General features: G+C 39.5%; 1 protein-coding gene across 1 annotated transcript in view; it reads left to right on the top strand.

Annotated features, from left to right (window-relative positions):
- LOC121223213 (protein transport protein Sec24-like At3g07100) overlaps nucleotides 1-11,739 on the top strand; it is a 14,726-nt gene extending 2,987 nt beyond the window's left edge. The window contains exons 4-8 of the mRNA XM_041104343.1: nucleotides 9,889-9,942; nucleotides 10,071-10,258; nucleotides 10,342-10,530; nucleotides 10,717-10,745; nucleotides 10,983-11,739. Of these exons, the coding sequence (XP_040960277.1) occupies nucleotides 9,889-9,942; nucleotides 10,071-10,258; nucleotides 10,342-10,530; nucleotides 10,717-10,745; nucleotides 10,983-11,187 (665 nt within the window). The 3' untranslated portion in view covers nucleotides 11,188-11,739. The remainder of the gene's footprint in view (nucleotides 1-9,888; nucleotides 9,943-10,070; nucleotides 10,259-10,341; nucleotides 10,531-10,716; nucleotides 10,746-10,982) is intronic.
- The last annotated feature ends 5 nt before the right edge of the window (nucleotides 11,740-11,744 follow it).

Below are 11,744 nucleotides of genomic sequence, written 5' to 3'. Positions count from 1 at the left end.
TTTGCATCACGTGAAACAAAGTCACCATGCCTTTGATACTTCTCCGCATTCTTCAATCCGAAGGGCATTACCTTGTAACAGAATGTTCCCATAAGGTAATGAATGTGGTTTTTCTCATGTCTCCAGGATGCATCTTTATTTGATTGTATCCAGAGAAACCGTCCATGAAAGAAACAATGAATAGCCCGCCGTGTTATTACCAAAGTATCAATGTGAGGCAGTGGAAAGTTGTCCTTTGGACTAGCCTTGTTCAATCCTATAATCCACACACATTCGTACCTTTCTATCTTTTTTGGGAACAGGGACGATGTTGGTACCAATCCGAATACTTGACCTCTTGTAAGAAACCAGCGTCGAATTGTCTTTTGACCTCTTCTCTTATTTTCAACACAATGTCAGGTCTCATTCTCCTAAGCTTCTGTTGAACGGGTTTACAATCCTCTTTATGGGCAGACGATGCACCACAATGTTAGTACTTAGCCCAGGCATATCTTGGTACGACCACGCGAAAACATCCTTGAACTCTCGGAGCAAATTAATGAGGTCTTGCCTTGTCTTTGCGGTGATTTCAGTTCCAATTTTCACCTCCTTTCCATCCTCTAGGCTCACTATTTCTAACAATTCCCTATGAGGTAGGATATGCTTATCCTCTTGTTCCATCATTCTTAACAAGTCCGGAGATGCATCATAATCTTCGTCATTTTCAAAGTCGTGGGATCCTTCTGAACACACCTCTTGCTCAAAAATAGGCTCCGTGTTTGAGGCAGCGTCACTCATGTCATTGATATCTGAAGACCTATGAAGGCATATCAAAGAATATACCAAGAATATAAATTTATGAATATGTTTGTGCAAAAGAATTACAAATGAAAGAATTATTTGTAAGACAATCAACCAAATGAAAAATAAAAAAAAGACTGATCAAGATGAACGTTGACATGTATTTCATTAAATAATGATATTTAGGCCCATGCCTATTTCACAAAAAATTTCATATTGTTTCTAGGCCAACAAACAACAGGAATGTTTTGAGCATTACTCTGAATAAGCCCTAAAGACTACAGGGATTTCTTCAGCAGTCCAATTGTTTAGCTCGCTTCCAGGCTCATAAGGGCAGATCTCCAACAAAGCCCTCCTTTCCGTTGCTTCTATGGCATTGGTATAAACATTTTCCAACATTCCTCCCATGCCGCTACCGGACACTCCACATTCAGAATGGATAAATCCTCCCGACACAAAGATGCAGATATGTGGGGAAAGGTTAAGGGCTCACACTTAGCTTCATGTCCATTCAAACGCGCCCTTCTTCTCTCTTGTCTCTTCTCTATTTCTTTCTTCTTCTGCTTCATGTCTGGCTTGTACCCTAAACCAAATCTATCAAACTTTTCCTTCGGCATTGGTGCCTCAATCCTTCCCTGAAGATATTTTCCCAATCCTTTCCCGGGTAAGGCTCCTCTTCCTACCATCAATCGCAATCCCATCTCAGTGGTCCTGGATATTTTCGGTACTGGAATTCTATTTCCCTCCGCAATAAACATCGCGTTCACAAATTCTAACGACCGAAAAGAACATTCTAGTGCCTCATCGTTGATGTCCACATAAGGTGCATCGCTAGTCATTATTGCGATAATATCCTCCTCTGCATCGATTGTTACCAACCGATCCTCCGATACCAACTTCACCTTCTGATGTAATGATGAAGGTACTGCCCCTGCTGAGTGTATCCACGGTCTCCCCAATAGACAGTTGTAGGAGGGTTTAATATCCATTACCAAGAAATCCACCTCATAAGTGACTGGGCCAATCCTTAATGGTACCTCAATTCTCCCCATAACCTCCTTTTTTGTTCCATCAAATGCCCTTACTATGCTCTGGCATGCTTTCATGTGCGAACTGTCTATTGGTAATCGACTAAGAGTGGACAAAGGCAATACATTTAGTGCCGATCCATTATCAACCAAGGCCCCGGGAGTGTGTACCCTTTGCATCGGACAGTAACATGTAGGGCTTTAGTAGAACCTCTTCCTCCGGATGGTATTTCATCATCACTGAAGAAGATAAAATTGTCAGCACCAATATTGTTGATCAGCCGATCCAGCTTGTTTACCGAAATATCGTCAGCCACATATGTTTCGTTTAGCACCTTTAATAGTGCATTCCGATGTACTTCCGAGTTTAAGAGTAAAGCTAATACAGAAATGCGGGCTGGCTGTTTGTGTAGTTGCTCCACAACACTGTATTCACTGTGTTTCAAAAACTTCAGAAACTCCTTTGCCTCCTCTTCTTTTATTGGTTCATTTACCAATGGTTCAACTTCTACTGCTTTCCCTTTCCTATGTTCTTTCTTCCAATTCTCTTCCCTGGACGACTCTGCTTGAGCGTCATATCTTTTTCCATTGCGCGTGTAAGAACCTATTTCCTGATTTCTTTCTGCTTCTTTTCCCAAAATGGTCACATTACACCCGTAATTCCACGGCACCATTTTGTTATCCCTATAAGAGAAATTTGATGGTTTCTGGATTACAATTTTCGGTGTTACCTGAGCCCTAACCTCATTACCCTTAGGGCGTGAGATAATGACCACAGGATGATTTATTTTTGGAGCCTTTGTTCCCAACTCTGTCGCGCATATGCTTCTCATTTCTTTCGCATCTTCATAAAACCTCATCTCCTTGTTATCCATCATGCTTTGAACCAAAGCCTTGAATCCTTCACATTCTTGGATTTCGTGCCCTGTTTTATGGTGAAATTCACAATAATTTCCCGTCTCATGCCCTTCCTCAGAATCTGAAATAACCAAACCTCTTTTCGCCATTTCTTTCCAGACCCGTTTCAATGGAGTTTTTACTTCAGCAATGTCAGTCTTGACTTCTTCTCCCGTACCTTCGCTAACCATATTCACCCCCTTATCTGCGTGATTAGGTAACGGATTCTTTGCGTTAGGTGAGTCGTCAAGTTTGACAACACCTAAATTGATAAGTCCTTCTACTACCTTCTTGAAGGCAGTACAATTTCTATCGAGTGCCCAGAAATTCCCGCATGATAATCACATTGCGCGTTCGTATCATACCATTTTGGATACGGAGGTTGTAGAGGACTCAAGTAACGAGGAGCAACAACATGTGCATCGAATAAAGTCTGATACAACTCCTTGTATGACATCGGGATTGGCGTGAATTGGGGCTTTTCAGTAGTTTGCCTAGCTCCTAACTCTTGTCTTGATGATCCCTGTTGATTAGCAACCACTTTCTTTGGTTGATTCACGGTAATTGACCTACCATAAGCATTCACATTATTCACTTCATTTTCTCTTTTCCTCGGGGGTGCCCTCCTATTATTTTCTCCTCCATCTATTTTTCCACTTTTAATGGCATGCTCAATCATTTCACCATTCATGATTATATCCGAGAAATTTTTTGAAGCGCTTCCCAACATGTGAGTGATGAACGGAGCTTTCAAAGTATTAATAAAAAGCGTCGTCATCTCTTTTTCCAAAAGCGGTGGTTGCACCTGAACCGCCACCTCTCGCCACCTCTGCGCATATTGTCTGAAGCTTTCGTTCGATTTTTTCTCTAAATTTTGCAGAGTTATCCTGTCAGGCATCATTTCTAAGACATGATTGTATTGTCTCAGGAAAGCCTGTGCTAAATCCCTCCAAGTAGCAATTTTAGCTCGGCTCAGCTGATTGTACCACTTTGACGCCGCTCCCGTAAGACTTTCCTGAAAGCAATGTATTAATAATTGATCATTATTAATATGCCCCGTCATTCTTCTACAAAACATAGTAATATGGGATCCCGGGCAACTAGTCCCGTTGTATTTCTCAAATTCCGGCATCTTAAATTTGTAAGGGAGCACCAAGTCCGGAACCAAGCTCAGATCCTTTGCATCTATTCCATAGCTTTCGATGCTTTCTATTGCCCTAAACTTTTCTTCTATCCATTTCCATTTCTCCTCAAATTGTTTTGGAAATTCCTCCTTCGCCTTGTCCTTTTCAACCATCTCGTCAAGATCTGGGACAGCAATATTATTCGGGCTATCACCGGGATTAAAGCCCGCTCCGGGTTGAAAATTCGTTGGGATTGAAGCATCGTCTTGGAACTGCTGGGGTCTAACCGACACAGAGGGTCTCCGCGGATGCAGCTCAGTCTGTACTTGCGCATGAGGAGGCGTGAAACCTGGAGGATAAAGTGGTTCACCATTGTTTTCTTCTTCACTAACAATCACAGGACCTTTACCCTTATCTACTCCCTTCAATAATTGCGTCATCTTAGCCACCAGATCATTTTGGGACTCCTCCATCTTTTGCACCATGTCACGCTGAATCTTTTCTATTTGCTCTTTCATTTGCGCCTGCAACTGGTCCTGCATTTCTCTTTGAAGTCGCTCTAGCTTCTCCAACCTTTGGTCCATAATTTTTGTCTTAGCTCGGGTACCGTAATTTTGTTGGTTTTCCAGGTTAACTGAAATGATTTTATTCGATTAGGTTTTTTTAATGGTCATTAATGCATATAATGTGATGCAATGCATGAAAAGAATGCAAAGAAAAAGAGGCACTGATTCTCATTCAACTTCATTAGAAAACTTTACTAGATAAAGAGTTTCTTTACATAAAATAGACTACATATACGGCTTTGCCCTTACAGTCAAAGCCTTAACCTTTCTAAGAAGCCAAGCTAACTCTCGGCCCCTGTCGGACTCTAACTCATACTTCAAACTTAATAGATCAGCCTGAACCGCTAGAGTTTGCAGATGATCAGCTACCTCGCGCACTTGAGTCACCGCCTCTCCCATAATATAATCTCTTTCTCCAATCTGCTCTTGAGACCGACGGAATTGTTTTTGCCACTGCTCATTACTTTCTTCCAGAAGCTCTATCCGGATTTCACTATCGTGCAATGCATTCTCTAGCCCTCTTATTTGTCTTTTCAATTCTTCAATTTTGTCTAAGCTCGCCCTTAATTCAACCGTAGCATTACGATTACAGTACTGGTGAAGCGATCTTTCTAGTTCAGTTATCCGGACCTTCAACTCCGTCTTCTCGTCTTGGCAATCTAGTAGACTCTTTCCCAAGGCGACTTCTCGAGCCCGAGTATCCTGGAATTTCTTTTCCCATTGATTAGCTTTCGTCTTTTCCTCCTGAATTTCTTGTCGCCATTGTTCTGGCGTTTTACCCAAGCCAGCAGTTCTTACCGACCTACGCAACTTCTTGTAATCTGTCTTCAGGCTGTCCAAATCTTCTTCTGCTTTGTTCTTTCCTTTTCTCAATTTATCGGCCTCTAACCTTTGAATGTCCACATCCAGTCCTAACTGCATTTTTTCTTCCTCTAGTTGTTCTATCTTCTTCCCCAATTCTAAACTCCTTTTTTCGAATTCTTGTTTGATGATTTCTATCTCAGAAGGCAAAACTTGTAAGTGTTCCTCTAAAGATCGAGCAGTTTCTGAATTTGACGCCGGGATGTTGTCGTTGATCCTTTGATCACGCCACTGACCATACTCGGGGGTAATTGTCGGACCCACGGCTAAGATCTTCATTCGACGAGTCTGGTTCCAGGCACTAGATATTTCTCGAACCTTCTTCTTGTAATTGTCCTCCCTATAGGAAAAATCACTATAAGCCAACCCCTGCGTTGCTGGTATGAATTGTCGTGATCTATATTGTCTTGATACGAGTAGAGGAGCATATCCGATAGCTCCCCATATTCCGAGCAGCGGAACCCAGTCAAAATCTCCACATCGGTACAATATCTCATCAGGAATTAACCAAGGAGCCCTCCATTCAATATCTTCATCCTGGAGATTCTGGAGTATCTCTATCCATTTTTCTTCTGAAATATCATCCCGTCTTGGCGTGGCCACCAATTCTCCTAGAGGGGAGTAGCTATCGGAGAATACCCGATAAGAGACCTTTTCGACCTTCCAGAAGTGGCTATGGAACCATGCCAATAAGAGCTGCGCGCATCCAATAAACCTTCCCTCCCCTACTTTTCGACACGCATTCAGGGATCTAAAAGTTTCAGCGAGTATTGCCGGAACCGGTGTCACCCCTTTACTAAGCCGATCAAACAAATCAGATACAGCCTCGTCTATGTGTCCTAAAGCTTTGGGGAAAACCACTAGTCCATAGATACCTAAAGCGAAGACATCGACCCTTTTCTTTAAGTCAGGATGCACAAGCACCAAATCTCGCAAACTTTTCCAAGGAACACATTTACTGTCGCCCTTCTGTTGGATCCGGGCAGCGACCCACTGCTCGCTCATCCCAGTGATGTTCATTAATTTCTTTAACAACGGAGGGACACAAGCAGCTCTGGAATAAGCCTTGTCGACTTGAATCTTTGGGCACCGAAGCAAGGTCGTATACTCCTCCACAGTAGGCGTCAAATCTACTTTCCCAAAAGTGAAACAACTGTAGGCAGAATTCCAGAACTGAGCAAGGGCTCGGAATAAATACTTGTCCACTTTGACACTAAGCAGATAAGGTAGGTCACCGTAGTTACAATAGAACAGCTGCTTGGCCTCGACGTCCCATTGATCCCAGACTTCTTTCATTTCTCGAAGGTCATTCTGGATTACACTGATACGGGTAAAATCCCACAATTCTGACACGTACCCTTTGGTAAGACTATCGCCTTTCTCCCGTTGTGTCGTTTCAGCCCATATTCGCACAGCCGCATTATCCTCTACTTTATCAACAAACCCCTTTTCCATGATAAGCTTTCTACTGAGAAACTGAATGTAAATCGACACCTCTTTTAGAATGAAGATGCCATGCAATCACAAACAAAGTAAATTAGCATTAAACACAGAATAAGATTTAAAATAAGCGACAATAAATACAACATTCATTTAGGTAAGCACTAAAATTTGGAGTAGCTCTACCTAGGTCGGTTCTTAAGGTTCACTACATGTGGTATGGCTCTAGAGATAAGGTACCTGAACCAGCAGATTCCTCAATCCTCACCCATTATAGGCTCATACGGACCAAGTTCGATTCAGGGGGATACATTTTCCTATGGCCATGCGGAGATGAAAATCTCACGAAGACATAGGTACGGATGTATCCCAGAAGCGATTTACTATCCCATGCGGAGGTGAAAACCTCACGAAGGCGTAGTTTCTCACTCCCACTTAAAAAGGTGTGACCAACGGTCATGCAATGCAATGTGCAAAAAGATACAAAAACTTAAACTAACGCAGCAATTATAAACCACAACGATGAAAATTGTAATAAAAGCAATGAAATGCGATGAAAGGAACGTATATTTAAACCAAGTTTTTGATTTTCGACAAAAAGACAAAAAATAATCAACTCGTGGCTCGACTCACTTAGTATCCCCAGTGGAGTCGCCAAGCTGTTGACACCTCTTTTTTGATAAAACGGGGTCGACTTGGGTTTTGAAAAAAATGAAACAGGAGTCGCCACCAATCCTTTTTATAAGGTGTGATTGGATCACCTCGAAAAGCGGTCATTTTTAATAAACGGTTTGATTTTATTAAAACAACAAGTTTGGTCCGCGAAATTCAGAAAACGGGTTCGGGAGTCGGTTACGCACGAGGAAGGATTAGCACCCTCGATACGCCCAAAATTGGTACCTTAGTTGATTACTTAATGTCTTAATGTCGAAAATTGAAAACTTAGAAGAATTAAAAAAATACGATCCTTGTATTAAAACGTTGAAAATTTTCAAGAAAATGGGCATATTTCACATTATTCGAGAAAGAGAATCATATCCAGTAAGTTAGAATACAATGTCTCAAATTCCCAATACGTGAATGAATGCCAGAATTTTACTTATTTAAAAGATATTTTATTATCTCGGGTTTAGGAAAGGGATCATGCCCAGTAAGTTAGGACACAATCTTTTCTTAATTCCCGAGATCGTTTCAAAACTTGAGTTTGAAAAGATTAGTGTGTTTAGATTTATTGTGGAAATCGAAACCCAGTAAGTTAGGGTACGATCCTCTCGAATCTAAACAAAAAATATCATTTTTTTAAACAAATTTTGTTATCGAGTGAAATAAAAACATGAAGTCGTAATAAAAAATGTGAAGGCAAATTACATTGTTATACATGACAAAATCATAATGAATACAAAAGTGTAAAAATGATACGAGCGATAGCAACAATGTAAAATAAATAAAAGTCAAACCTACAATCATATAAAATAACAATATATATAAACAAATAAATTAAACATTCGTTCAAAATAATAATGAAAATGAAATAAATAAATAATGAATACAATCAAAATTTAAAGGGATATATATATATTTATATGTATAGACAAAAAAAAATAAAATATGTGTGTATTCATAAATTACAATATATATGTAAAGTATACTTTAAAATATAAAAAAAATATGCATATAGATAAAAATATGTACACATATATAGGTGTATAAAATTATGGAATATGAAAATAATGAAATGCATATATAAAGTAGGCGCATGAAAATATGTATGTACAAATTAAAGTTTAAAAATAATGAAAATATACCTACGTATACAAATAAATACGTTAATTTATATATATATATGTTTAAAATATATTGAAAATATGTATGTATATGTCTATGCAAATTAAGATATACAAAAACATATAAATACATACATATAAATATATATACTTATAAAAATAAAAATATGTATATGTATATAGATATATATAAAAAGAAATATGAGTATACGTATATATATTAAACAAATTATATGTAAAATATGTACATGTACATATACAAGCACTTATATGATAATAATAAGACATATATATTTAAAAATACATAAGTATATATGAATAGAGATATAAAAGTAACAACAATAATATCAATACTAATAATAGTAAAGATGATGATAATAATAATAATAATAATAATAATAATAAAGTTAACAAAAATTGACTAAATAATAAAATATGCTAAAAAAGGGGGCTTAAATCGAAGTGAAATAAAACATATAGGGCCAATTCGAAATAAAGGAAAACGAAAGGGATCCAATTGCGACACGCGTAAAAAAGGGAAGGACCGAAACAGAAAATAAACCCAAAATCCCAAAACGCAGCACCTCAATGGACTAAAATAAAACAAAAGTAAAATGTTAGGGCTAAATCAAAATAAAATAAAACAACAAAATAGGACCAAATTGAAACACGCCGCGAATCAGAGGGACTGCGCGCATAAATTGCCCAAAAAACTAAAACACGCGGATCCTTCGGGTCGGGTCGGGTCGACGCGCGGATCCCCCTTTGCTGAAACGGCGCCGTTTCATTTTTAATATAAATAATAGAAAAAAACTAAAAAACAAATCAGATTCATTTTTTTTTTAAAAAGGGCTGAGAGAGAGTCTCTCTCTCGTTCTTTCAGGCCCGGCGCTGGTCATCGGCCGAACCAGGCCTCCGGCGATTCTCCGCCCTAGCGCCGCCGCGTATGGTGGCCGGAGTCTCCAAAATCGAATCTTTTTTCATCCTTTTCGAAGTTAAGTGCATCTTAAGCACGAATCGAAGGGCTAAATCCGAAAAAGGAGGTCCGAAACTTGAAGAACGAGGAGAGGCCGCTCGTTCTTCCCCTTTCGATGTAGCACAGGTAACGCCCTATTTCTATTTTGTTTCGTTAAAAGAGTTGTAGAAAATAAATAGAATAAAAAAAAATAGAAGACAGTAAATAAAACGCAAGATCTGAGAAAATAATTTGAAATCAACCTTTTCTTTTGCTTTTTTAATCTTCGTACATTCACTGATTGTTGTTAATTCCTTGTTTGATACCCCAAAATCGGAAAACCCCTTTCATTCTCCTTTTTTTCTCTTTATATAACTGATTACACTGCCTATTTATCTATTTCTATTATTTTTTGTTTTTGCCTCTGCCTTGCGTGTTTGTTTCTCCTTGCAGGTGGAGCAGGTAGAGCGACGTCAGAAGGGCAGGTGATCGGCGGAGTTGGTGGCGGTGGCAGAGGGTAGGTGATGGGTGCGGCGGCTTGGGTTAGGGGTTAGGTTTTTCTGAAAGTGTTTGGGTTATTGGGCTAGTAGTTGGGCTTTGGGTCTGTTTTGGGTCTTGGGTTTGGGCTGGTTCAGATTGGGCTTGTACACTGTGTTCGTATGGATTGGCACTCTCTAAATCAGTACCTCTAAAAGGAGGATATGCTGATGCTCAACTAGATGAGCGTTGTGGAGCAGGTTTCACCATGATGGCATTGCCTGTTAAAAGGTTGTTGAAGCATCTATACCCTAGCTTGATTCGAATTGATGAGTATCTTTTGAAGGTGAAGATCTTGAACCTTTGGATAAATTTCAATAAAGATGCAGATTTTGCGAACTGAACATCCCTTCTGTCTCATATTTGCAGCCATCTGCTCAAACTGACGATTTCAAAAACATTATGAAGAGATTGCCTTTGGTTGCTGAAAGCCTAGATTCAAGAGGCCTCTATTTATATGATGATGGCTTCCGCTTTGTTATATGGTTTGGTAGAATGCTTTCGCCTGATGTAGCTAAGAATTTACTCGGGGCAGATTTTGCAGCAGAATTATCAAAGGTACAATCTCTTGTTAATGAAGCTATTCTTGTGGCGACGAGGTTGTTGAATAGAATTTTACTGAATATGCTTTTCTTGTTTTGCTGGTTCCTTTGTATTTCTGAAAGATTAAGACCTTTTCTCAGCGTGCTGCGCCACGATGAGGTTGTACTTAATTCACCGGGTTCTTTTATGTTTCCTACTCAGGTTATCCTTAGTGAGCATGACAATGAAATGTCAAGAACAGGGATTTAAATTGCGGTCACGGTCGCGTTTTCGGTCGCATTGCGTTTATCGCGGTTGCGGACATAACGGATGCTATTGCGGTCATTGCAGGTATCGCGGTCGTGAATTTTACATTACTTATTGTGTATTGCGGGTATAGCGGGTTTCGGCAGTAGCGGTTTCGGACGGTGCCGTTACCGCTATATAACGGCCGCTATTTCGGTAACGGACCGCTATTTAAATCCCTGGTCAAGAAGGCTGATGAGGATATTGAAGAAACTAAGAGAGAGTGACCCTTCATATTATCAACTTCCTTATCTTGTAAGACAAGGTGAACAACCCAAGGAAGGTTTGCTGCTTCTCGTAAATCTTCTTGAGGACCAGATGGGTGGCACCAGTGGTTACGTTGATTGGATAATGCAAATACATCGGCAAGTCCAGCAAAACACATGATATTACAGGTAGTTTTAGAGGTTGCTAAATTTCATCCAGTCTCCTCAGCTTAAGCTCAACAACCACTCCTTGAATCCGGGATAGACATGAGAAGCAGTTTCTTCGAGTAAGCGGGAAACGGTATAGCTCTTTATTCACTCTAAATATTGGCCTGATATATGGTTGGGAGCTCCTTTTTATGAAAAACATCAATTGAAAGGCATCCATAACTTGCTTTTGCTTCTCACAACTTCAATTCCGCTGGGGTTCATCATCTTCCCGATCTATTCCCATCGCATGTCATAAATTGTTCATCAGTATTTAATCCGGGGGGTTCCCCTCAAATCTTGTGTGTTGAATACATAGAACAGATTAACCTGAAGATTTTGGGTAGACCTTTTTATTCTTTTTGAAAATATTTTTATTACATGTATCAATAACTAGGGGATTAGAGATTGCAATGTTTTCATGGGTAAAATGTACAACAGGTTAAATTTTTGTACGAGACAGTTAAATTTTTCCCAGCAATTTTTGCCTTTTAAAAGAAAAAAAAAACTTTAGGGTTTTTGTTTATAGAG

This window comes from Gossypium hirsutum, chromosome D11 (assembly GCF_007990345.1).
Source record: "Gossypium hirsutum isolate 1008001.06 chromosome D11, Gossypium_hirsutum_v2.1, whole genome shotgun sequence".
NCBI classification, from domain to species: domain Eukaryota; kingdom Viridiplantae; phylum Streptophyta; class Magnoliopsida; order Malvales; family Malvaceae; genus Gossypium; species Gossypium hirsutum.
Note: the sequence above shows the minus strand (reverse complement) of the source record. Positions and strands in the feature narration are given on the sequence as shown.